The sequence below is a fragment of the Seriola aureovittata genome, chromosome 13, assembly GCF_021018895.1.
Source record: "Seriola aureovittata isolate HTS-2021-v1 ecotype China chromosome 13, ASM2101889v1, whole genome shotgun sequence".
In the NCBI taxonomy this organism is placed as follows: Eukaryota; Metazoa; Chordata; class Actinopteri; order Carangiformes; family Carangidae; genus Seriola; species Seriola aureovittata.
Genome location: NC_079376.1, coordinates 16,494,772 through 16,522,145, shown reverse-complemented (window position 1 = coordinate 16,522,145; position 27,374 = coordinate 16,494,772). Strand labels below are relative to the sequence as shown.

The following is a 27,374-nucleotide window of genomic DNA, read 5'->3' as shown; positions in this document are numbered from 1 at the left end:
ATAATGTGTTAATGCTTTTTATATGTCTAGCCTGAACTCTAGAACCATGTTTTTTCTTTTGTTTTCCCTGTGGAGTATCCTGACACTGATTCAAATCCTGGCTTGTGTTCTAAAATGATCCTGGTTTTCAAAGTTTGACTTGATTTTAGATTTTTTTTTTATTATGGCAATGTTAGAGACATGATCTTTAGCAAAATTATTAACTTAACTTCAAATCATTGCTATTTATATGAAATCAATTATTTCTTGAATCAAGTTTCAGTCACTTTTCATGTGAAGGCTCTTTGAAAATGTATTTTCATTGGGTAGGTGGATATCAAATGCAGAAGGAGCTATTTGGGATGTTTCCACAAATGTCTTTTCTATATGTATATTTATTTAAACTAGTAAGAGCAATGTGTCAGTGTTGCGGGCTAAAACCGTAGCGATCACATCATACAAATACTTGAGCATCTTATTCAAAGATTAATGGGTTAGAAGGTTATCAGTAGGTAGTGGGGGATTGCTCTTGGAAGAAGAATGCACATTTGTTGGTAAAAGAGGCTATGTAGACATGGAAATTCCCAGAAATGCTGTTATTCTGACAGTGAGCAGAATGCTGGAGCTGATTCAACACTTTGTGCTCGCCATTTATCATGCTACTTTAAGCAGTTAGTGTGATGTTGGCGTAGACTCTGCAGTGCTTTGTACATGAATATGAGAAGTTGCACAATATATCTTTTTAGGTCTACGGGAACTCACGTCAGCATTTAGCGACAGGACTCTAACCAAGAAAAAAAAAAAGAAAAAAAAAAGATAAATTATATCCATGCCTTTTGTGGAAGTTGCTCTTAAGCCTAGAAAATTGCACAGTAATTTCTAAAACAGCCTTTACACATTGAAAAATGGCAGGTATCAAGACTCAAGGCCCAGAAACATTGTTACACAAGCAAATAGGTTGACTGCAGTTCAAGCTAAGACACAACACACAAGGACTGCCACTTTTTTTTTGCCCACAACCGAGCACCTTTGGCATCGACCTGCTTTGGATTACATAGTCATTACTGCATCTGGTGTTGGTCTTTATTCCGTGGAACTGCAGTTAAGCAGGTGAGTCACCATGTATTCTCTGGTACAGGGGTCAGTGTGTTAAATTTCACCATTTCTAGCTGACCAGCACCCTTGGTATGAATGGAAATTGACTGCAGGTCTCACAGGTGGCGCCAGGGTGATGTTCCAAGAGTTTAACAATATCTTTCTCCCGTAACTCCAGTCTGTCCTGATGGTTATTGTAATCAGTGTGTTATTAAGACCAAGCCTACCTGGAATGCTTTGTCTCCTTGTCAGCTGAGCTTAATCAATTGTGCTCTAATGATGAGACATTATCATGCACGTCTTTAGTTCTTGAAAGTCTCCATGACTAATACCAACCTCTCCTTCTGTCTTCTTTCTCTTTCCAGTTGAAGTGGAAGTGTAAAAAAGATGACGAGACAAATGGAGGCTACTCTCAAGACATGCTTTTGAGACTTCTACAAAAGGTGGAAATCAAATACATATTGCCAGAATGCTACAATACTTGCTGCTAATTTATACAGCAAAACACTTACTTGCTTTCAGGACTCTTATTTTTTCCACAGAACAAATACAGTAAGGTATCATTTTGGGTTGGGTTGTATTATTATATAATCCTTGAGGACTACTGAGGTAGCAATCCCTTTAATATATCTGGCAGTGTTAGGACTTTGCAGGAAATGTGGTGAATTAATGAGGAGCACTGCTTTACAGGATTTTTGGATTTACGTGAATTTTGCGTGGATGTGATGAAGTACTTTAATATGTGAGGCAATTTATTGACTGGATTAACCAAAAAAAAGTCATTCCCATGTGGGTATTTAATCTATGAATTGTTTCTCACTCAAAATTTCAGTTTTTAATTCAGTATATCAGGTTATATAGGTCTTTTACAATATAAGATTACATGTACTGTATAATGTTAGAATGTAAATCTCTCTATCCCCGCTGTCCCAAAGCAGAGCTCCATGGTAACAAACCTGCCTGCAGAGTCCGGCCATATTTGAGGTCTGCATGACATCAGCGCTGTAGATCATTTTATTCTTCCCCTTAAACAAGGCCCATTAAGTTTTGTTGCAGTGAAAGTGCTGAGGGCAATGTTGTAGTGCCCTTTTAAAGTCATGCACACCATTGTTTGCGCCCCTCTTACCAGGTGATTAAGCAGTGCCAAGGGAGGCATTAGGAAATGTGCTCTTCTCATGCAACCTAGTACCACTTCATGCTATGATCCGTCACAAGGGCTTTTGGTGGGGCATAGGTTTGCCTGAAATGAGGATAGGGCAAGTGTCATTGACGTCAAGCCATCCGGAAAAAGGCGTATGAATTTCTCCTATGCACACACTCAATCAATATGGTCCCAGGCAGGAGGGCTGTGTCGGAGTGAAGACTGGAAAAAAAGTGTTGTTCCTTTTTAAATACTTAAGCAAAGGGAATAAATTTCAGGAAAATTTTTTGTTTGAGATGGCAAAGCTCCGCTGAACGACAGTTAATGGTTTGAGCAAGTAGAAATAGCCACCACTGTGTGGGAAAGCAAGTATGGTATGTGTGTACTTGTGCATGCGTACGTGCGCGGTCTTGTGTACTTTGGCCGCCTAAAATAATACATCTTCGTTTAACGAGGAAAAAAAACCCATGTTAAGATATTTATGTTTTATGAAACAGAGGCCTTTTGAGAGTCTCCTTTGTCACTGTTGGCTTGCTCCAGAGTGTCCTTAGTAAGCATTAGCATTCCTGGACTTTCCCATTCCCAGAAAGCTACATTTTCACAGAATGAGACTGTCAAAGGCCACGTCCATCCTACTTTTTGCTCCCAAGCCCCAGCTTTGGGTGGAAAGAGGTTAATGACAAAAGACCTTGGTTATAGGTGATAAAAACCCTGAGGAATTTAAAAAACCCTTTGCTCTGCTAATTACTGCATTCAACAGACATTTAGTTTTTGTCTCCCCCGCTAAGCTGTGTCTATAGCCTTCCTCCTCCTCTCTCCAGCTCTCTTGGACAGAGACAAAGTCTATAAGGACTTGGTCAGAGGTCAGGGAATGGCTGAGATGCTCTTCGTCCTGATCCCCTTTTTGGCCAACCTTCCCTCCCTGTTCTGATTTCAGGCAGCGAGCTGGATGGCAGCCACATCTATATCCAGCCTCCATGCCAAAAATATTATTTGTCGAATGTCGTCAGTGTACAAGGAGTAGCTAAAATGATGACATAAAGTATTGCCTCTTGTCTCTTTTGAGAAGTCTCAGAGGTCTCACTCTTGTACATGATGTTACTGAATGTTCTCTGCAGTATTACTGTTTCAGCCCCAAACATACAAACCCTATCATTAGAGATTTGGTTTAATAACCAAACACATATTGAATCCACACTCTTTTTTTTTGCCAGAAGTCTATTATATTCACCAATGTTTTGAGTTTTTGAGTCTGCATATGCTTTCTGTTTTCATGGGTATGGGTTGTGCTGTGAAAGGAAATACTAATTTGAATGTTCTGCATCTCTCCTCTTCCTCTACTTGACTTTTCTTTTATTCTCCCATTTCTTACCTCTAGTATGGGGATGTTTTGAATGTGATTCTATCCAGTAAGAAGAAAGGAAGTGCTGTGGTTGAATTTGCAACTGTGAGAGCAGCTGTAAGTACCTAACTCTTCCCCAGTCTATGTCCCCATTCGTTTGTTCAATAATGAAAATCTTATCCAAAGCAGACATTTGCACAGAACCACATTTGCTTACCACTCACTTGCCTCGAAGTCTCAGGTCACCTGCTGAGTTTGATTATTACTAAGAATGACACCTGTCATAGACTTCTCAGCCTCAGGACAATCTCTGCGACCTAAACTGATGTTTTAGTCTTTCTGTAGTGTTGAGATCTCTGTGCTGATGGAAACCATTGGACGGAAGGACTTGAGCTGCTTCATTGTTCCTCACTGTCTGGATCCTCAGGCCCTTTGTCCTGATGGTGTGCTTTTCTCTTGTGGTTTCCTCACCACGGCATGTGGTTTCCCTCCAGGGAAACATGTCTGTCAGTTTACTAGGACCTAGGTGCAGGGTCTGTGGTCTCTTCCTGGCCCAGTTATAATCCACCTTTGTCCATGTCTACATGTGTTTTTCATATATATACTATACCAACTGTCCCTTTAGGTGTAAGATAGATACAAGACAACCATAACAGATATCAGGAGAGAGAGGATTCATTTTTCTGGCCTAATAAAATAAGAGAAATCATCTCTTGATCCACTCACAGATTATTTTGTGTGTTTAGGAGCTGGCGGTTAAGAATGAATGTGGCCTGAGTGGAAACCCCTTGAAGATTTCGTGGCTTGAAGGACAGCCCGAGGTTATTGCTCCAGTATCTCAGCCTGGCCAGTTCATGCCTTCACAGGTAACGGTATAACACGAAAATGCACTGTTGTAATTCCCCCCTTTCTTATAAAGCATGTCAGCTCTATGTTCCCATGTACACCACTTCCAACACAAATACTATTGACTAAACACTGCCCCGCAAAGAGAGGTATGTAAACTTTCTGAGGTTTTATTTTCATATCAGCGGCACAAATATTGCCCTAGTGCTTGCACTCCCCTAGTCTGGCCTAGAACAATGTGTTTGGTTAAATGGACCTCAGTTTATTTGCTTTGGAGTGGTGAGGCGCTGGCCCGGCACTGGCCCAAAGCCCTTGGTCGACCGCTCATTAACGGGCCTGACCTGGGAGACCCCAGGAATGCTGCACTTCACAAAGCAACGCGGGAGGAGCAGTTTGCAATAATGGTAGCCTGGCATGTGAGACTGATTAAATGTGTGCTCTGGGGCATTTGAGCCTGTGTGTCTGTATTGCTATTGATAATGAAGAAATTAATTTTTTTTTCTTCATTTTGACCATTTTAATATCTGTTGGAATTTTTTTTTTTTTTTTTAAAGGGGAATGTAATTGCTCATTTTGAATTTGAAGGATTTATTTACTGCTGGCCAAACATTTGCTGCATAAAACTAGAGAGCTTTATTGAGGAGAAACTGTCTTAAAAGAATTCCCTCTGATGTGTTGCCTCTTGTGATTTTGCGATCACAGTCCATATTGCAATCTCGACTTTCTTGATTGATTTTGCGCGCGTAATATTGTCTTTTGCTGCCAGCACACATGCAGACACCAAAGGTATGTTAACTCCATTGCAGACAGGGTAATCTCATTTCAGGTATATCCTCTCAGAATATACAAGGTTTTTCTTTCTTGTCATTAGATTAGTATGAAGGAATGTTTTGTTTCCATCGGGGCTATTTTACCTCTCTTATGTAGTGATCATTACATATGGAGGATTGCAGATTAGTAAACTCTCTCCCTCTACTTAACTGTGTCTCCAGAGCTGCTGCTGAACTGGGTTTCACCTCCAGCCTAGTGCGATGTCACAGATCACCTTGTCAGGGCTAGCATCTGAGACTCAGCCTGCACACTGGGACTTGTCACTGTAATCTCTTTAAATGTTATTATGGTAACCCAGTTTGCCTCACAGATTTCCAACTTTGATTGCTTCATCTTTGATTTTGTATTTTTTGTCCTGCACCTGAGAATGAAAACAGTACCACGGCTGGTTAAATTTCACGTTAGCCCTAAGCAAGAATACCTCTCGCTAAAGAGGCCCCACATGACATGACACCCATCTCCTCAGACTCTGTCTGAAATGTAAAAATCAGATCCCTCTTCTGTTGTCTACCCCTCCTTCACTCCCCTACACCAGCCAGCTGGAATCACATAGGAACAGATTGGGCGAGGACTTGCTTCTTTAACCTTGTCAATCCAAACATAGTGCTCAGAGAGTCCAAGTCTCACTACAGGGAGCTCAGAGACACATATGAATGACTTCAGCTTCAGCTTCAGTTCCAGCTCTTGTATGCTTGATAAACGAATCTGGGGCCAATGTTAGGGGCCTAATGGAATGAGGGCCACAAATTCCCCTTGAAGACCCCCTTCAGGGTCCAGAGACCTCGAACATTACTAACTATATTGTGATGTGATTTTGACTGCCCTCACAGACACTGAAGAGACCTGTTGAACTACTTGCTCTGGTTTTGTTCTGCTTGCTCAGAAAGCAGATAAAACAGGCCTTACTACATTCCCCCAGTTTCTCTCACCATGGATATTAAAAATTTCAAAATAGGGAAGGGCCACATCTTCCACACTGTGTGAAATTGCTCCCCATGCTCCTGACTTAATTTAGGCCTCTCTTTGGGGAAAGGATCTAGTTTCATCTCCAGACTGTTCTTTGTTATGTCTTTACCCTTTGACATAGTAAGTGAGAGATTGGGAAATGGGCAGGTTTATAAGTGCTTAAGTCATTCTCATAAGTGAAAACATTTCTTTTAGCATTGTATTGTACACACTTGCAAATCTCAGTGAATCCCGAATGAGTCACAGTGTTTGTTGTTTAATATTAATTGTGGCATGTGTGGTAACAGACACACTGTAGGGCTCAGATACTGTCCACCTAAGAACAGTGCTTTGTAAGAGTTGTAAACAGTTGCTGCATCAAAATAGTATCTCATGTGTGGCCCACTATATGGATTCCACAGAGTCTGACTAATAATTCATATCTCACTTCCCAGACTGTCTCTGACATGGAATCACTATCTAACCATCTGCTTTCTCCTTGCAAGACATAATGTTTGTGTCTCCGGAGATATGATGCCATCATTAATCACTGTGTCTTGATTCATGGTTTATTACGTAGCTTAGCATACCATATTATTTAAAGTGAATCTATTGTAAAGGATTTAAACTTGAGCCTTCTGTGCCTGCTTCTTGCATGAGCCAGAGAATTATCACAAGCTTGACACAACACAGACCAGATGCAGCAGATCAGCTATTCTGGGATTGTTTTTCCAGCCCGTCAGTTTGCTAGTGCTTGAAAAGTGCACTCTCACCTAAAATAGCCCCTGAGTTTTGAAGAGATGCACCGTATGTGGCCATGCTGTTGCCATATTCATCCCTAGCCTGACACACTCGCTGAATGGTGATAATGTATTGTTCTTCTGTATTTTACTATGATCAGACCCAGAAGGAGGACATTTTATTATTATTATTGGTTTGTACCTAATATTAATATTGTGTGGCAAGTTTGAATGGATAGAGTATTGAAAGACAGTGAAACTATATGAGGCTGGACTTGTTGGTGGTATATTTTTTAATGTATAATGAGATTTCAAGGAGCAATACCACAGAAACAGTTTGCAGAAAACATATACTGGTTCAGGATAGCTTGAAATACATAGTTTTGCTTTTCTCATTTGATACAGAATTAATTGTGTTATTGCATTAATTATACATCCAGTTCATCACACGTCTCATGAGAAGGGATAGCTGCTGTGGTCGGGCTTGGCCCTAACCCTCTATAGCTTGATAATATGTTCTGACATGATACAGACAGCATAAACAATATCGGTTTTCACAAAACCGCCCTTTGTGTGTGAAACCATTTGAAACCATGCAGCATATTTCAGTAGAATATATATAATATTGTTATATATATAATAGTCATAGGAGTGCCATTAAAAAGAGTAAAAGAATAAGAACATAAATGTGTAAATATAAGGACAAATAACCAATTATAAAAGAATACCTATAAGCATTTTCATTCATTTTCACATTTATCTGTTAATTTATTTCTGTAAAAATGTAGTTTTAAATTTTCTGAAAATATATATAATTATTTATTGCATATAAATGACTAACTTCTATTCTGTATATTTTTAGATTTTATTTTATTTTTTATTTCTTTCTTTTTATGCCATTATTTTCCCTGTTGCTTTTCTCTATTGTTTCATGGTAAAGAAGATAAATAAAGGGATAAAAATAAATAAATGACATTATAAAAGTAAATAAACTAAAAAATAAATATATACAGAAAAAGTTTAAAGTAAATGTGAAAATGCTTTTGGTTTTTATATATTTGGTGATTTTTCTATATTTCCACCTTTTTCTTTGATTATTTTGATTATTTCTCTTACTTAGTTATTCTTTTATTCATTCCTCTTTACATTTCAACATTTATTTTCATTTATTATTTTTGTGGAACTCCTATGACTCAATAAGGTTGAACTGGGAGATGCAATTACAGTTGAAGGACACCTCTCGTATTTGCCAAAACAATATTTTCAGTTTTTTAGTTAGTACCTGACAAAATAAATAACTCATTATAGCTACTCTTCAGTGAGATGACAGGGTTTCTTGGTAATCTGTATGACAGCAAGTTTAGATTTTTGGAGGGAGTGAAGTGGTACCAGATGTGATTGGGATACCTCACAGCTCGGCCAGTTTGCGCAGTGCAGACAAGATAATTTGTCTTCAATTACCAACTCTTTCTTCTCACATCAGTCATGTGGCTGAACTCTTGTTGAGCTTAAGTTTATGTGATTCTTCACACTGAGGGCTCTTGTGTAGATTGCAGAGTCATAGCAGCCAAGGACTGTCGTCTTCAGGAAGGCTTTTTGTCCAGAAAAAACAGTAAATGTTCATTTTTGAAGGTTATAATGAGTAAGGTTTTGGTTTTGATATATTGCCTTTTTTTACCCTTATGTAGTTTCTCAATAATTTGTTTGCTGTTTGTTTTTCAGAATTCTTCTTTTTCTTTAGAATAAATGAGGCTTTGAGGGTGATTGTGGCAGAGCAGGGAAGACTGTCCAATGTAAAGTCTGTGTGGCTGAGTAGCTCGTTCTCCTGCTTATCATAAAAAGCCTGTACAGAAACGTCTATGAAATTACTTTCAATGGTTAACCAGGGTGTGTCAACCCTGGTTAACCATTGAAAGTAATTTCTTTGTGATACAGGTGTGCTTGAGATTACTGAATGCCTAGCAACCCAGCAGTTCAAAGTCCAGTTTACAGTATTACCATGAAACTACATGAAATCCTGCTTAACATGCCTGTCTAATTTAGGCTTGTGTGTGTCTTCACCTTGAAATAATATTGTGCTGCTTGTAGTGTTGGATAGTCCAAGGCTATAATTTCTCTAGAAACTGTGCAGAAGTGACAGACAAGGCTTATTGCCTCCACAGTGGCTTCTGACGGTTACAAAGCCAAATAAGTGTCAGTTCATCAGGGTGCGTAAACAATCTCATACAAACTCTTAAAATGTTGACACCAGCACTTCTGTCCAAAAAACCACCAATCTTGGAATTTAAAACTTGGAATTTTTCTTTACTTCCCTAAATACAAAACAGTACATTTTTCAACGTAAAAAAAAAAGATTTCACAATGTGTTATTGTCATAACATATCCAAGAAACAGGGGCAATGATATCCAGTTTAAAATAGGAGATGCCAAAACAGATATACAGTGCAGATGTACCCACAAACATTGCAGTGTCTGTAAGGACATACATAGAATTCTAAACCTATTTCTAGAAGCGGGACACTTGTGGTTTGTTTATTTTGCAGCATGACCCCGTGGGGCACATAGGAATTTGACTGGTTCTGGGTTTGCCCCACAACCTTTTCTGCCAACCTCCCACTAAAGCACAGACTGTCCTGACTCTCTTCTCTCCAAACCTGAGGAAAATGAACCTAGATTGTCTTTAAAAATCTCAGTTTGACCATGCGTGCTCACACGTATACAGGTGTGTTTCTTTTTACTTACACACGGTGTCTGTGAGATGCAAGCGTGTATTTTTCACGTGTCGGGGGTCTGTTTAGTCAGAAGGTAGTGTTTAAAACCTCATCAGGAGTTATGCTGCAGTAATGGATGTCTCTGGTCCTCCTCCCTCGACACCCCCTGCATATGTGGAAGTATCACATTACCCTTTACCACTTTCCCTTTCGTGCGCCACTCACCAGAGCATCGGACTCTGATTTGCAGCTAAGCAAACAGCTTGCTCCAGAGCTTCTTTTTTTTTTTTCTTCCTCTTCTTCTTCTGAGGTCTTGGACCTGTGGCCTGGCTTGGTCTGCAGCCCAACCTGCCACCACTGGCTGGCTTTTATTGGAAGCAGAGCTAAGTGTTTGTTTTCACTGCATTGAGAGAGATGGGGGGTACCTTGGTCTACCTTTGAGTGGGGCCTCTGGGATGCGTGCGGAGGAAAAATTGCCCTCTGCACACAATAGATTGGCAAGCACGCCAAGAGCCAAGACATCACAGCTCGAGGACCTTGGATTCCAGCCGCAGCTTTTCTTTTCTTAAACACAACACTCTTAAGTCTTAACAGCCGTTTCCAGCACAGTACTGTGTGGTTTGGGGGACTACACTAGCAAAGGAGGGAAGTAAAAGAAGGTGAAAATGTCCAGCTTGGAGTTTGACATCAGACAGCGTTCAATTATTAACTTAAACATTGCATCTACCTCTGCAAGGAGTGACTCTCAGGAGATCATTAACTTTGTGTAGTTGTATTCTTTTAGTTTAAACTGTCAAACCAGATTGCTGTGGATGCAAGTGTCGTACAGACATAATATCTGGTTATCTTGAGAGTAAGATGTCCCTGTTAAAAGTTTGCCTGGATGATCTGGTTCACAAATGAACCTGTTTCCAGTATACTGGTTTAACTGCATTAAAATATAGATGTTGTCACTTCCCTCCACAGGTTATTAGTCACTACTTAGTGTACTGGGATAATGGAGACAGATTTATAAAGGTTTATTGATCATGTAACATCACTTTATGTTTTTGGTCTGTCCATAATATCAGAAGTGTGTCCCCCCAGAGCGAGATGAGTTGGATCTCATCCCCTTAGTAAAGCCTTCCTGTAATGCTCGGCTATTGCGTTGTCTAATTGTGGAGTTTGTCCATCACCTGCAGAACATCATCCAGGATCGAAGGGCCCAGGTCGAGGCTAAATGAAAAGCCACTATCCTCGTCCTTTTGCTGCCCTTCAGTTTTGTCACAGATTTCTGAGGAGTCTCCATCTTTGTCTGAACTCACACTTCCCCGACCAAGGCTGTGAGTCAGATTGTAAGCAACAGTATTCCCTCTTTGGTACCCATCCTCCTTTTCTAGCTCTCCTTCTCCTTCTTCACTGTCCAGCAGCGGCATAGAGCTGCATTTCTTTCTCTTGTGGGGAGTGTTGTGCTGGTGGCCGACAGACCAGTCAGGGCTCTCTGACCCCTCCGTCTCATCCAGGTTCAGACGAGGGGGCTTGGGTGGCGGAGAGCAGGCCATGAAGAGGTTCTGCTCGCTCTGGGAGCTTTGTAAAAGCAAGTTGTGGCCCATCTTTAAGAAGGACAGGTCTCCAAAGCTGTCCGTGTGGGCATCGTTGCCAATATGTGAGAGGTGGCGGAAATCAGCAAGTGGTAGGCTGATCATGTTGACTGACAGCACCTCCCGACGCTTGGGATTCCTGCTGGGCCAACGACCAGAGGATGGCTTTCTGTGCAGTGATGTTCTGAATGGCATCTTGGGAGACCTGGTTGAGATAGACAGAAAGGTTTCTTATATATCCTGAAGTCTTTGTATCCTTTTATATTTCCCCTTCTGTTCGATAATGAATCCTTAGGAAGTTGTGAAGTTTAAAAACATAATGCCATCTGCAACACAACACAAAAAAGGAGAAAATCTAATTTAAAAAATGCTTGTCTCATTCCATGTTTTCTGTTAAAGTAATTGATAGAACACTAGATTATGAATCACTTTTTGATAAGCCAGCGTTCCCTCTCATCGTGCTAGAATATGGAGCAGGTCTGTGCTTGTCATGTAATTTAGCACCAGATGTAAGTATTGGACTGTATCAGTCCGCTTGATGTGAATCGGCAGCCATTGTTTAGAGATTGCACCTGCTCCACTTGATTTTGCTTTAATGAAATTCATCATTATTTGGCAGCAGGGAGGTGTTCCAACAATGCTTTGAAGCTTTAGTTTCTAAATATTTACTTTATAAATGAGAGTTTTTTCCCATAAATGCAGGTGTGGTCTGCTGCATATCCTCCAAAACAAGTCTGTTAGCTCGCTGAAGACTTCCAGTAACAGTGAAAAATACAGATTCCCAAATGGTAATTGTTGTCCTGCATGTAAGTGTGTTGTATCTATTCTCATTTAGTTTGGGGAGAACCTGAGGTTTTACTGTTATTTTATAGAAATCACGATGATAACTTCGCTTATGAACATATGTTTATGATTTTCAGAGGAAGTACAAATAGCTGGGATGCAGTCAGTTTATTTTGCTGTGGTGTGAGAGTTATGCAGTGACTCTGGATGTGGAAGTTAATAAAGTTAAATATTCTTATTCCATAAATGGGATCACGCTGTAGCCATTATGTTTCAGAATAAATTATCCATTTTGTAGTTTGGGGAATTTATATTATTGAAATTTCACTTCCATCAACAAAACTTGAAAGGAAACATCTTGGTTAAAATGAAACGATACAATAACACTTGAAATGAAAGTCAAACTTGGTCTAAAAGAGAAAACCCTTTTTTGCGTTCCGTGACCTGTAATCATTTTATTGAGTAAAGCAGAACTCAGTTCATCAGCGCTGGCATGTCGATTAGATAATCTGCTCAGTGTCTGTGATTTAATGGTCTCCCAAACAGCTTTGCCCACATTAGGTCTGTGTTCGTGACTTGAAACACGCACTCTGTAAATTTGTAAGTCACTATAGCAAACAGGTTTTGTTGGCTTGTAAAGGTTTTATCGGCACTTTAGTAGCAGCGGGAGATTGGAGAGCGTGGACACAACAGCATTCCTTTCCAAACATGTCAGTTTGACCAAGGAGGAGTTTTAGGATTTCAGCCATGAGTATCATGTTCAGGAAACACTTCATGACCAAGTAAAAATTAAACTAGTCCATTAAAATAGATTGGCCAAAAAACACTTTTTAAATGATCTTTCTCAATGCTGCCATAAATGATCCATCTCTGGGACAGATGAGGAATCAGTCTGATGAAAACTTCAGCCACAGGTTAAAAGCAATTGATGACAAGATTTTTCTTTTCATACAGTTGTTCGACTCATAGGATGAATAAAAACAGAATAAATAAGGACTTATAATTGAATTCTTACCTGTCTTGCTGAGCAAACACAGGGTATTTGAATCCCGCACATGCACACACGTCTCTGTCAGGAAACTAGGCTGTGTCTACCTGCACACCCTGACAAACTTCCTTGGCATGATGGGACTTGTTCAGCCGTTACAGAGAAGCCCTCATTGCACAGCCTTGAGACAGAAAAACAGAGTGCGTTAAAATGACATTTTCCTCAGTGACACAGCCCAATTAACGTTGACATTTAAGTGTAGCATTTAATGCGCTCTATTGTAACTGCAAAGAGACCGTTTCTTACCTTTGTCCATACTGCTGCTTAGATGGGTGTGTTCAGTCCTTGGACATTTAACCTCTTTTTTTTTTTTTTTTTTTGGCTAATCCTCCCCAGTGTAAACTCCCACTTGCATCTCAACCCTCCAGGTGTGTTGCTGGTGAAAGTCTTCTTTGCCTAAGAGATAAGGCAGGTGAGATCAGAGTTCAGGAGTGTTAAGGCGTCCAGGTGGAAGCTTTTCTTCAAGCTCTTCTTAGTTTATATTTGCTGTCATCCCTTTTTAGAATGGTTGCCAGCCGTCAGATGATATCATCCTGCTTGCGGTGTGAGCTGGCCCTTTAGTCATAGGCGATAAAGTAATTCCTGCTGGTTGTTTGGCAGCACCCATTACCTGTGGGAAATGCAGCTGATTTAATTCCTGTGATTCTGAGAAATACCAAAATGTGGGAGAAACTACGGCGCACAACTAATTTTCTCAAGAGCGGAATGGTGTGTCAGTGTGCTTGAGAGATGGGAAGGACGAGAGGAGGTTGAGTTTGAATAGGTTTGTGCGTGCACAACAGGTTGAGTGTGTGTAGATGTGTGCTTATGTTGAAAAAGAAAAAAGAAAAGGAAGCTATAGCCGGTGAGCAAACAGGACAGTCACCCGGAGAAAGGGGTTAACTGATCTCTAATCTCCATGTCATTGTCCCTCTGCTCTGCTGATTTCCTGATTTCCTGGCTGTTGTTGGCTTGTCTAAAGCCTCTGAGTCCACCCCCCTCCACAGGCCCTTCTGCCTGACTGGAGGCCTATAGCTTCTCTATGTAATCAAAGCATACTATCGCACACAGACATGTATGGACAGGCACAGCACACTGGATTTCACAAGTGAGATAACTTGTTGCATTTCCAATTCTCACGGCTCCAGCATGTTGTCTTTGCCTCTGGAATGCTATAGTAATACAGTAATGGAAATTGTGTCACAACAGCAAACTCTTTTCAGCTCTATGGAATTTGTTAAAAATGGCAGGGTTAAAGCATTTTGTTGTGCTTTTGCAGGCAGTAATTGCTACTCACACGAAGGGCATGATCACTGTTTTTTGTGTTATGGTTTAGAAAGACTCTTTTTTGAACTATTTAATATTCTACAACCTGTGTCTCTCTGTTTAAACAGAGTATATTAAAATCACCAACACGGCTTCATGCTCTGATATTCTTATAAATAACACTGTGTTCCAGCAGAAAGGAGGACATGGCTCGGGTTTCGCTTTGTCCAATGCTTCTACTTGTTCACTAAACTTAAAACACGCAGGGTGTGAAGGAAATGGACCAATCGTATCTTTCACTATTCCTCCAGTCCTTTCAAATTGCTCCAATAAACAATAGGCGTGCCGCCCGATCCTCTTGTTCTCCCGCTCTGCACTCTCGTGCCAGAACAGTCTGCAAGACCAGACACAATTACTCACGCAAATGAAATTATCATAACATTTACTCAAGGCTGAAACAGAAAATTTTTGAACATCTCTCTTCTGAGAAACCCCCTCCTTCTTCCACCTACGACCACAAAACTGCTTTCATGCTAGGAGACAATCAGGGTGATCAACTAGTGTTATCCGTGGTATCTGGGAATGACCTCACAAGTCCTGCTGTCTGACCGAGGTTGGGCTTACTTTGTTAGTTGTATTGTCATGCTATGTAGCCTCTGAGCTGATACGTTTAGCCCTAGCTGGATTTCTGTATAAGCCTCTTTTCTAAGGCCTGACCATAGCGGGCAATGTGGTTTGATGCAGCTATGCTGGGCCTGAAATCTGGGATGCTGCGTGTTTTTGTTGTTGTAGGATAAAAACTGTTTCCAGATATTGCTTTGACTGGCGCTAGAAGCCCAAACTGAGGCTTTGGTGGATATTCTTCTGGCCCTTTGTTGTGTGTTCTCCATCTTCCGCTCTATGGAGGCCCTTAGACAGCCAACATTTAGACTAGATTTACAGCAAGCACTGTCTCGTTCTTTTATATGAAAAACATTGTTCAATGACGACAAACACAGGACATACTGTGCTCAGCCGATTCCGCTCTGAAATATATAACAGTATGAAAAGCATGAAACTAGACGATTGAAACTGGGCAACTACTCTATCTGAGTAGCTACTCTTTGTAATGTCCTTTCATCAATTCTGGTGAGAACATCCAAGTAAGCATTTGTCATCATCCGAACCGTTGCCATCATTGTTTGTCTCCAAAGTTATGACTCAATGATGAGCTTTGCGAAGGCGCTCCAAAGGAAACTTGGCGGTCTGGCTGCTCAGAGGAAGTGTAGACGCTCAGTTGCATGACTGCCACATGACAAAGATCTGACATCAGTCAAAGTCCAGGTGTGATGTTGTTGAATACCAAATGCTGACTCATCAACACATGACAAAGGTTACAGTATCGTCTAATCAACACAATAAGTTCACATCAGGACCGTCACAGTAAGGAGGAGAATAGGCTGAGTCATTAACAGAGAGATTTAATAGACTTAAAGCAAGAAAACGTAGCATCTGTTTAACTATCAGAGATGTATTATGAGTTTTTAGAGGAATTGTGGTGGGCTACAGGTGTAAAATATTTTAGAGCTGCAATGACTGAATCTGGGGCCTCTCTCCTGTCATTCTCAGCAGTCAAATGTCCAATAAAGGCAGAAATCGACCTCCAGAAAATATGTTATATAAAGGTAATTTTGTACTATTATCCAGAGAAATCTTGTACCCACAGATATATAAAATGTCTTTTCCAGCTCTCTATGGAGTTTTTTTTCGTTGAAGGATTGACTTTAATGTTTAATGTACATGACATGCTATTTCTTCCCAGTGGATGTAGGCGGTCGGTGAAAACTGGGAATGTAATTCTGTGTCTCCTGGCACTGAATCATTAGTAATTATTAAATCATGGCTGTGATATTTAGATTACTTTAAAGACTGGATAGTTGAAGTAAACAGTGTGCTAGCTATACACTAGCTGTTTGTTCTGCACATTAAATACTGTAGATAAGGAACCCTGTTAATATGGGAACACATACACAGAACAAACAGACATTTCAAATTATTGTGTTTGGAACCTTGATTTAATTTTCTGTTTTTCTTCTCCTCTCATAATACCTGAGCTCTTTTTGACATCTCCAAGGTTCAGACTGCATTCTTACCAGTCCCGTGGCCCCTTTTGTTTTAATGGGAAATCTTTTGCAATCAGAGGGTTTTTCCCGGAAGGCTAGGATGTGAAAGACATAATTTTGCTTTTACAACGATGTATTGTTGGATATTATAGAGGCCAAACCCCCACGTCTGCCTATTCTAGGATCCCTTAGCTCATCCATCATAAAGAGAAATACCAGGGCACCAGGAGTTCAGGTCTTTGCTGCCATTTCTCTTTTCACTGTTTATTTCCTTTACTTTAACAGTTTCCAAAGGCACTCTCCGTCTCCGTCTAACAGGCTTCTCTTCTGTCCAATACCGTGACAGTGAACGTACAACCACATGCATACACCTCCATTCATATACACACATCTTCTTATATGACACCTCAGATCCGCCACTGCCCTTTTTTCCCCTTCACTTTGCCTGAATGTTACTGGCTGATTCGCAGTCCACACACAACTAATATAATCTATATACAGTGGTCATTCAGGTTTTATTTTGTTGGCATGGTCAGAAAATCAGCTCTGCATTTTCAACTCAACGATACCTTTCTTCAATTTGTGAAAATTGAGAAAATTTAAAAATAGCCGTATTTTTACATACAGTATACAGCTTTTCCAGTGTGGTTTCAAGGACGTCTGTAAATTCTGCAGCTTGCGTAAAAAATAATTGACCTGTATAATTGCGTTTGTCACAATCAATGATCTGTAGATGTATTCACTAAGACTACACGTGCAGAGTTTTCTGTTCAGACTCATGGCTTTTGCTGTCAAATAAAAAGAGTTCTTGTCCTGGAGTTCCGTTCAGAAACCAGATGTTGGCAGGACATGTGCATGTAAAGGGTTAAATACAGGAAGTAGATTTGGGCCTTAATCTCTATATAGGGTTTATTTTTCACTAAGAAAAACAGTGTACTGGACCAGACATTTGTGGTAGTCAAAGTAATCATGACCCTTGTATGATCCTATTTAATAGAGAACTTTGAATGAGCTGCAGAGAAATGGCAGATGGGAGTTTTGCTTTATTTCTGTCTGGGCCCCAATGAAGTGGTTGTTTCCAGTTAAGGTGCAGCAATAGATCTACAAATCTAAGGAATGCACATGCCTCCATGCCGAGCGGGAATGATCAGTGAAAGGTTTGAGGAGTATAAAAATTTTACGATCAAAATCATCAAAACACAGCGTCTTTAAGAAGAAGGGTTTTCATCCTTGCAATAGAGCTCCAAAGACCGTGAGTATTGATATTACTCCATAGCCAATGTTAGCATTAACAGCTGTTTACTCACCGGTCAAAAAGAAACTTTGCGATTTCAGCATCAAACTTTGTTCCCTTATCAGCCAAGTGCTGTCTCCAGTGGTAGAAAGCTTTGCTTCTATTTCTCACACCTTTACTCTGCTGAAGTTAGCATGCTAACCAGCTACCTCCGGCCCAGTCGGCCCATCTCATGACTTTCTGATAGAATCACTGTGGCGTCCAGGCTGCCCTGAAGAAGTAGTGCTGCTCAGAGGATGTATTATAACCTCTTGTATTATAAACACAACAATGGCTGAAGCTCTAGGCAAGACTGGTAAATAAACAGCTGCTAATGCTAACATTGGCTTTGTAGCAATAACAAAATTTACAATAAGCTCTGAAGCTGTTCAGTATTTTATTTCAGTTTGGAGAAGTAGTGGTAATCTCATCTTAAAGTCTCCCTCCTCAATATTTCATTGCTTTTGCATATTCACACACTTAACTCTGTCACTCATGCTCACATGCTTACGTACTCACACAAATCTCAAACAAACACACATAAAGAAATGGTGTAATTTGCAGCTGATCTGACAAGTTATGCCGGGGGAATGCAGTGGCCACCTGCACTGAGAGATGCCTCCTCTTGTGTGTGGGAAGGAGTTGCAGTATGAGTCTGAGTGTGTGTGTGTGTGTGTGTGTGTGTGTGTGTGTGTGTGTGTGTGTTGCGTGCGTGTGTGTTGCGTGCGTGTGCGTGCGTGCGTGCGTGCGTGCGTGCGTGCGTGTGTGCGTGTGTGTGTTATATTGCCTGACTCACAGCACTGCTGGTATACATGATGTCATTACTGGCCTGGGGTCAGACTGGGATGTGCTGTTTAGAGGCCTAGCCATGTGCTGATGTCACATAGCTAATCCTCAGCTTGTTTGTGTGTATGCGTGCGTATGTGTGTTTTACAATCATCCTACCTCTGTGGTGGCCTTGTACCCTGGCTTTGTACGGGGGCCCATTGTTTGTGTTCTGTGGTTTCCTACTCACTCTGGGCCCCAGTGTTACTGCAACACACACGCACACACACACACGCATAGGTACACACCAAGTATTTAGTTACACAGTGATGCAGTGGCTAAACATGTACATTGTAAGTTAACACCCCGGGCAAGGAAACATCCCTCATCCTGAGAAGAAATGCGTCACATTGCCCATAAAGCACCTGTTAAAGCTCAGAATTCCCCTACATCATTAGCCTGGTACAGTCCACCCGTGACCACACTGGGTAGAGAATAGGTCAGACCAATCATGAGTGTTCAGATGCCCTTCACTGCAGTGACCAGTAGAGGGCAGGGCAGAGTGGAGATATGTTTGCTGAGGAGGAGCGAGCATTTCCACCAGTTTGGTTGTGTACTTGCTTGTGTTTTGTTAAATTTGAGGATGCAAGAGTCATTTATTTACCTAATGTCGTTCGCGTGATATTTCATAGTTACGTGTCAGACAGGGGCTTGAGCTCACATTACTGGAATGATAATAGCAGCTTTCCTCAATCCAGGGGCGGGGTGGAGGGAGGGAGTGGGGGGTAACTTCCCCTCACCGACCCTCTCCTCTCTTCTTCCTCCACACTTACCCTCTTTCTCCCAGCACATGGATGCTGGAGTCCCCTTGATGTTTTCCAGATGCCTTAGCTCAGCGAGCACATTGACAAAAAACTACGTCTCCTCTTCAAATCGCTCTCATTCGCTCTCTCTGTCCTTCATGCACACACTCACTCACTCTCTCCTGCAGCTCACTGTCTTGTTAAAGAGACACTTCCTTGGCCCAGCAGACTTCCTGGATATAATCCTTTAAAACAGTGGCTTACTCTGTGGATACATGCCTCCCTCTTCCTTTAAAATGGCACAACGGTCTCTGTGAGTGTGTGTTTTTAAATGTGCGGAAGTATGCAAACATAAGCATTCTGCTTGCATGTTTTAAAAAGTGCCTCATCGTTTCTCTAGAGTCCTTCTTCTTGTGTATCCTGTGTGTGGCATTTGTGACCACACGGATTGTAGCCTGTGTGCGTGTAAGACGTCTGGCCTACGTTCCACCCTGCTTGATTAGCCATTAGCTGGTGGCTGCCCTCTCTGATTCCCCCCACAGTAAGAGAATCTCTCGCCATCCTCATCCAAGCCCAAGCCCCTCAAAGAAATCACACATACACACACACACACACACACACACACACACACACACACACACACACACACACACACTCAATGAGAAGCCAGTTGACTGCCAGGCCTAATCCCAGCCCTCATTTTGGGGTTTAATGACCTCAGGCAGCGGAATTACCCTGTCACAGTTGCTCTGCAGGCTGCTGTCTCATGCATGTTCACCCTGCCGTCATGCTGATGGTAACTGAGATGAGAGCATCTGTCCGGGTCGGCCTCTCCTCCGCTCTGTACCCACAGGCCCCGTCGCGAAAACAAACAGACAGTAGATGGTGACAATGGTGTCATTCGCTCCGTGTCGTTGTTATGATATAAATTACAGACATGTTGAACCTTTCTATGACTCCCTGCCTGTGTAATGGGTCATTAGACATTTTCCTTGAATACTGATTAAGGGCCACCAGCTTTTATTCATCAGTTTCCGTGTGGGGAGTTCTTCAGTCTATGAAAATGGTTAACTTTTACATAAGACCTTTTCTGTGGCTCTGGAGGATCTTTGTCAAGTCTGAAAAAAGATAACCTCTGATGATGTCATCCAACTTTCTGTTGGGGGATTATAGATAGTAGACCTGCCACTAGTGATTACTTTCGCTATCAATCTGTTGAATATTTTTCTGAATTCATTGAGTGATCGTTTGGCCCATGAAATGAAAAATGCCCTTCACAATAAACCTGAAAGCTGAAAGTTATTCAATATTTTTCCTCAAAAAATGACCTGAAAGATTAATCAATTATCAAAATAGATAAAGATTGCAGCTCAGTTTATCTGTTAATTGACTAATCCTTTCAGCTTTATTCTGAAGAGATGTAAAACAAGTAAGGCAAGTAGATGAAGATTATCCTACTCGTCTTGTTTATTATAATCAACATTATCATGTCATTTGTTTAATCTCTAGAAAATTTTACGAATCTTGGGCTCAAATATTTATGTTATAGCCGCCTAATTTTATATCAGAAAATACATAGATTGGGGCGAAAGATTACATGTGCTTTCAAATCATATGCAGTTTTTGTTGCAACATTTTCCACGTTATTATAACCCTTCCTTGTTTGACATTAAAGTCAAGTCTCTTTCTTCTGCAGGGCTCCCTGACAAATGAGCGTGACTACGAGAGCGTGGTGATGATGAGGATGAGGCAGGCTGCTGAGCGACAGAAACTCATAGAACAAATGCAAAGGGAGGACGAGGAAGATGCTGGCAGGTCATAGCACAGCAGGACTCAACCTGGTACCAGCTTGCAACTATTAAATGAATACCTGTTTCAGGCTTTAGTTTCATAAAGCCTCTTAATGTCTTTTGTTATTTTTTGTATGTAGTACACTGTGGAAAAATAAATATTTTTAATAACTGAAAAGAAATGCTTATTTTCAAATCTGTAGTTTTAATCAGTGTGTTGCTTTTCCTTTTCTTGAGAACGTAGGATGACTGAGGCAGATACAGAGTAGAGAAGAAGTGAGGGCTCCTGCAGGATTCAGGGTTGAGCCTTATCTTCCCAGAGGTAGGGGTCCCATCACTGAGGCTGCAGGGTCTAATCAGTGCTGCACAGTATTGTACCAATACATGGACGCCAAATTCAAAATACAGAGTACACTGTATTTTGTATACCTGCAATTAGTTGACATCGTTGTCCTGTAAATAAACATTTCAGTCTGTTCTAGACAACATTTACATTCACAAGCTTGATTTAGTCTGTTTACTTGACTATCTAGTTTGTCCCATAAAGTCTGAAAGGAGACAAACAGATATTTAATCTAAATTTATTAGATAATATTTTATCAGCAGCTTATCAGTTTTTCTGACAGTTCGGAAGAATATAATTAGTGCTCAGAAATGTGATAAATTGCAACATATTTTCTTACAATATTAAGTATATCACAAATCCTTAGGAATCTCAAAGGTAGTGTATTGTGACCCATGCATCAACATATTGTATTATGTGGTTTTATTGTGCCATCTAATGCAGTATTGCTTAGCAGTAATAAAGTAGTTGGTAAGTAATTTTAAGACCTTTAGAGATTTAAAGCATCCAGTGAGTATTTAGTCTTTGTTCACTGTGCTGTGAAAGAGCCAGAGGAGATTGGCCGCCCAACACCACATGTAATCAAAGCAGTGTAATGATGTAATTTGCATCTGTCAACCATTGTATAGTTAGCTGTGACAACTTATTACCTCATTATTGTAGCCAACCGAGTGTAATGTAAAAATCATTCTTTTCTGTTGTCTGAGTATTCATTCAGAAACTCTGTAAAAATTAGTCGAGAGTTGTAGCAACCCAAACCGCAGAGATCTTTTCTCTCCCATGTTCACCCAGTAATCAAGCTGCGATTGGAACACTAGGTAGGCTTTTATGTGAATTCTTGTGGTCCCATGTGATGAAAAGTGAACATACTCTGGAGGCTCTCCATTGCAGATCTGGTGGTTTAGATGATTGTTCCCTGGGTTTTGTATACAATATATCTAAAGCTCTACTCCAGACTGTAGAGGCCTGTGGACTGCATGTTTTTTTTTTGTGGTAGATTGAATATTTGTATGTAATCTCTACACTGCCCTATGCAACACATGCACAAAATAATGTACATCAGGGGTTGCCAATCTGGGGGTCATAACTAGTGACCAAACTAAGACCATAATGTATGATAAGGGGTCAGAAGTAAACGTGACTCTAATTTAAGGAGTCACAAGTCAAAAAAGTTGGAACCTCTCATGTAGACCATTTATTTCCAGACAGGGAAAAGGCTGTTATAGGTAACTAAATACTGTTGCTTGTAACTTACTACAACTATATCTTATGTAATGCAAAAAAAAAGAAAAAAAATATGCCTCTTCACTTTTTTAGATGAGAAGACTGATAGCACTTTCATGTCGGTCCATTCAATATGAAGCTGGAACCAGGAGATGGTTAGCTTGAAAAACAACGCTGAAAGATCCACCTACCAGTATATTTAAAGCTCACTAATTAACACATTTTATCTAGTTTGTTGAACCTGATTAAACACTATAAAAGTGACAAGTTGCGGTTTGACCGCAGATCGGGTCCTGAACTATTTCTTGGCGGGGAGGAGATGACTTTCTTGAGTCTTGTTGGCACCATGCGCTTGCCAGGCAAGCAACAGAGACTCCAGATAGTCACTGCTCCCAGCCAAAAAATAGTCTGGCTCATAACCCCCTGTACAACCGCATCTGGCTCCAGCTTAACATTGAATGGACAGACATGAAAGTAGTATCGATCTTCTCATCTAACTCCGCAAGAAAGCAAATTGCTTCTTTTTTTTAATGCAAAGTCAAGGAACTATTGCTTTAATCACCAACTGAGAAGCTTTGATTTCTTGATTTCTGACTTACTTATACCTTGTGATAACACTACGCTAAGCAATACCAGAACATCAATTTTTCCTTCATGCATCATATTGCAGCAATGGGTAAAGTTATGATTTTTCAGCAATGGGTGGACTTTATTTTGGGCAACCTACATATTTCAGTGTTTCCATTTCACACATGTCACTCCACCCTCGGCTCCGATAGATCATGTCACAGGCCCTGGACCAGCTTTAATTGAAGAACACGCCACCTGCCTCAAAACTGTCTGTGTTCTGTCTTATTATACCTACCTCAACAGATTTTCTCTGAAGTTTCTCTAAGCTATTGCTGGTCTAAGCTGTTTCACAATAGGCTTATGTAACAGATACCTAGAAGATAGTGTTTATTTATGCTCTCTGAAGTGACACGCTACTGCTCTGTGACCCACATTAAGTCAGACCTTACAGTGCCAGACTGTTGTGGTCACCCTGGTTTTTGTAACAGGGTCCTCTGTCTGGAACATCTATTCATCCAAATAGTCTTATTTTCCTGTCCCATAAAGGACTATGGTGTAATGGTATGTCTGTATTTTTTGGGTTGCGTGGCGGCTCTTTCTCTTGTCATTGTGTTATTTAGGAACTACATGGCAGCTCTGCAACATCCAACTCAGCCATCCATCTCCCTGCCACTGCTGCTCTGCCTCACCGTGGCTCTGTTACACAATGTCCAGCTGTGGAGTGGTGTGGTGTGGTGTGGTGGGAGACATCTGCTCCTCTCTTGCAAAATCCCCTCATCACATGGATTGGTTTATGCGTAGCCTTTTTCATATCCCGGCAATGAAGGGAAAAAAGGGCCAGAAACAGACTAACTCTGTCCAAATGACAGCAGAGGAAATACAATTACAGGAAACGCATTCACCACCAACCCTGCCCTGAGCCCACAGTGGCTTGCGCTGCATGCGAACCAGGATGGGAGGATGAGCCTGTTGGATGCACTGTCCTATCAGCAACTACAGCAGAACCCTGGAATCTTAATAGTATCCTCTTCCTCCTGCTTTCCGTGGATTGTCTGTATCAAAGTTGCCATGTCAGTGTATGCAAACAGTATCTGGAATCTCCGTGGTCACAGAATTGGGAAGCACACGCACCTTTTGATCTTAAGTGCGGATGTGGAAGCTAAGTCATGTGTGAGGCGGCAGACCTGGTAAGAGTTTGGCTGTGAGCTCGCTGGCAAAGTTTCTGGTTTGGGGTTAGTGATCCAGGCTGGCCTCAGACATGTGCTGGCAGACCTGCGGCTGTAATGAAACCACCACCCAGCCTTTTTTGGCTCTCGCAGGCAGTCTCCTGCACTCCGTGTGCCTGCAATGCTAGAGCCTCATGCCTCATCTTGGGGCATGCAGCATCCCTGTAAGGTGCCACACAGCAGCTCACAAGAAGAGCATGTGAAATATTTTTTACATGTGAAGTGTCTGGTTTGATGGATTATCAGACGGCTTTATACATGCGTTCAGTTTTGTCTGTGGTAAATCTTAGAAGGATTGGAAATTGTTTTCTTTTTTTAATAAGTACACAAACAATCCATATCATTACATCATTTAATCATAAGCATATGATAGACTTACAAAAACATCTTTGCACAGTGCTGTAAGTACAAACATATCTAGCAGTGTTTTATTTACTTAGGAAAAAGAGAGAACTGGGTGAGGCCTTTTGCACGGGATGACTTTACAGTCATGCCTTTAATTAAGTTCTACTGCCAAATGACATTGACTGTAAAACTGGCCCTCACTCGCAAACTTAAAATTGGTCACCAGTAGTAAATAGCAAACAATATGGGCAAAGAGTCCTATAAAATGTATGGAATCTAGTTTGGTATTCCCCTGAAGTATCCCTCATTCAAGATAATCTGAAACTTTATGTCTGGGATATTCTCAATTTTAGAACTTCATGTTCACTTGACAGAAGCCTGAATATGTAGCTGGCAGTGTGTCAAATGTACAGCAGAGAACCAAAGTAAAAAACAATTGATCACTCCGTCTCCTTGTGGAGGCACCACACCAGCGTCTGTCCCACCCCTGTCATTGTCATCACGCGGAAGCCGATCTTCTCCAGCTTGTCCAGCACCAGGCGTGGTGGGTCGTCCACATGGTACTCAGAACTAAATGAGCATAAACACAAGGTAATTCAACTTTCCACAGATGTGGGATTTCTCTGTCTTTCAGTAAACTTTGCTTGGAAAGTAGAATGCTGTTAATTGTTCTGGTGCTTGTTCACTTCCTCCCACACCTTGGTTCATTTCCCAGCAGCATTTGACTCAGATTGCCAATGACAACACTTCCCTGATCTGCATTCTATCAGCACTGAATGGTTTATGCTAAATCTGCAAAGCAGCAGTCTTCTTCAACTACACTGGAGTTTTTTTTGTTTTTCCCCTGACTCCATGTGACCTGATCTCCGCTCCGTCGTCAATATGTACCTGTTGACTGCCAAAAATGAAAGAAACACCAGTGTGTTTCTTTGTGCCTAAATTTGGAAATAGGGCTCTGTGTGAGGATATTTACAGTACACCTGGGAGTCGATTTTGTGTGTGTGGGTGTGTGAAGGTCCACGTTGGAAATGTGTCATTACTGTTGACAATTTCCCGGTTGGGGGGTGGTGGTGTGAATGCTTTCCCAAAACTGATCAAATCATGCTATAAAATCTTCATCTTATGAGCTACAATTGAGTCTTGGTGCTTTCATGGAAGAGGACCTGAGCTGAATTATGCATATAAATCTCTCTAGTAGTCTACTAGTTACCTGCCACCTTTACTTTATCTCCACCTGCTGCAATAACTGCCTGTCTCCATTTTCAATACTCACAAATTGTTTCCCAGCATGGTTGTTTTCCTGGCTCCCAGGTAATTCATGACAGCTGGATCAGAGAATTCATCTCCCACGTTTGTTGGACCATTTTCCTGCAAGACAAGCAATTAAACACATTAACTACACAGCTGATAGTTTATTCTAGATATTAGGAAATGATTGCTTTGTTAAAAACAATATCTGCTGCCTGTTATTTGTGCAGCTCTTGCTTCATATCACTGGCAGGTGCGGATCATAATCTAATATCTGCACGGACTAAAAATAGATGATCCAGTACTCAGAGGCTATAGAATTAGGTTGTTCTTGTCGTGCAGACAACAAAATGAACATGCGCAACAAGAGGCCGAAAACTGGGCAACATGTGTTTTTAATTTAGGGCACCATGGCAAAGAAAAAAAAAAAAAACACACACACACACACACACACACACACACACACACACACACACACACACACACACAACCATACGCACGCTGCTTGCTCCGCTTGTAGCCTTTGACTGTCTGTTGTTTCCACCATGCAGAATATCACAGGCCACTGCATAACTGTAATCTGCAAGTGGGGGATCTTGATTGATTAGTAGTATGAGCAACGTTGCGCAGCCAAATAAATAAATCCCTGAATGTCCAACTCGAGCGTGTGTCCTCCTCCTACAAGCATGACATGAGTCATTCACAGATGCGGGATACACACCAGTCGGATCTGCGTACTGATGAGTATGTAAGGCATCCCGTCGCCCTGGCGGTGGACCGTTATTCCCCTGGGTATGACTGAGGAGGTTTCTTCACAGACGCGACAGTCCCCCCTCTTCAATTTACGCGTCTGCTGACAGCTCTTTGCGGAATGCGGAAACACCCACCGCGGCGGACCAATCCGAAGTCTTTTCTCAGCATCTGACAGCAGCGCTGCTCGCTCTGCACACACTCTTGCTCAACTGTGATCAGGAGTTTGTCGACATGATGAACGTTGGCCAGCGTGCATGTACCAGTGGAAATGGTTATGTTGCAAAGTTCACAGACATAGCCTAGTTCATTGTTGTGTTTGATTAAGCTGCCATCTTCTTTTCACAATTATACATATATGCACAAGTCCTCTGTAAATTCTCTTCATTCTGTGGCTGGCAGATTCAGTTTTTCACATTTGCAAAAAAGCAAAAAAAAAAAAAAAAAGCATGTATGACATTGAACCTGCACTGTCTGGAACTCAAATTTCCTTCTTAGAGATTTATTAATTTCCTCCTTGGTGCAGTAATAATACTTTTGGATCAGTCTTGTGACTGAGAGGGAAATGAAAGAGATAGACCAAAGGCAAACAACAATGGCGGGGACTCAGATAAAATCTGCAATATGAAAATAATGTCCCACTGATGCC

General features: G+C 41.2%; 3 protein-coding genes across 7 annotated transcripts in view; 1 reads left to right on the top strand and 2 right to left on the bottom strand.

Moving 5' to 3' along the window:
• Window positions 1-21,316, top strand: part of dnajc17 (DnaJ (Hsp40) homolog, subfamily C, member 17) — a 32,112-nt gene extending 10,796 nt beyond the window's left edge. The window contains exons 8-12 of one of the 3 annotated variants that reach the window (XM_056394175.1): window positions 1,440-1,517; window positions 3,594-3,674; window positions 4,304-4,423; window positions 20,926-21,070; window positions 21,257-21,316. In XM_056394175.1, the coding sequence (XP_056250150.1) occupies window positions 1,440-1,517; window positions 3,594-3,674; window positions 4,304-4,423; window positions 20,926-21,051 (405 nt within the window). In that variant the 3' untranslated portion in view covers window positions 21,052-21,070; window positions 21,257-21,316. Of the gene's footprint in view, window positions 1-1,439; window positions 1,518-3,593; window positions 3,675-4,303; window positions 4,424-20,925; window positions 21,201-21,256 lie in introns of those variants that run through there. The other 2 variants (XM_056394176.1, XM_056394174.1) reach the window with 2 other exon arrangements.
• LOC130180571 (cdc42 effector protein 3) lies at window positions 8,840-17,942 on the bottom strand. 3 transcript variants are annotated; one of them, XM_056394179.1, is made up of 4 exons: window positions 17,696-17,942; window positions 13,288-13,651; window positions 13,009-13,162; window positions 8,840-11,415 (listed from the first exon to the last, which is right to left on the bottom strand). In XM_056394179.1, exon 4 carries the CDS (start codon window positions 11,403-11,405, stop codon window positions 10,782-10,784), a length of 624 nt encoding a protein of 207 aa, XP_056250154.1. In that variant the 5' UTR covers window positions 11,406-11,415; window positions 13,009-13,162; window positions 13,288-13,651; window positions 17,696-17,942; the 3' UTR covers window positions 8,840-10,781. The 3 variants fall into 3 exon arrangements, with proteins under 3 accessions (XP_056250154.1, XP_056250155.1, XP_056250153.1); XM_056394180.1 differs by having other exon boundaries at window positions 13,288-13,437; XM_056394178.1 differs by lacking the exon at window positions 17,696-17,942 and having other exon boundaries at window positions 8,840-11,536; window positions 13,288-14,008.
• Window positions 21,317-24,720: 3,404 nt separating the features above from the next.
• On the bottom strand, window positions 24,721-26,855 carry gchfr (GTP cyclohydrolase I feedback regulator). The gene is made up of 3 exons (XM_056393536.1): window positions 26,697-26,855; window positions 26,001-26,095; window positions 24,721-25,297 (listed from the first exon to the last, which is right to left on the bottom strand). The coding sequence occupies exons 1-3, from the start codon at window positions 26,730-26,732 to the stop codon at window positions 25,168-25,170; spliced, it is 261 nt and encodes an 86-aa protein (XP_056249511.1). The 5' UTR covers window positions 26,733-26,855; the 3' UTR covers window positions 24,721-25,167.
• Window positions 26,856-27,374: the final 519 nt, after the last annotated feature.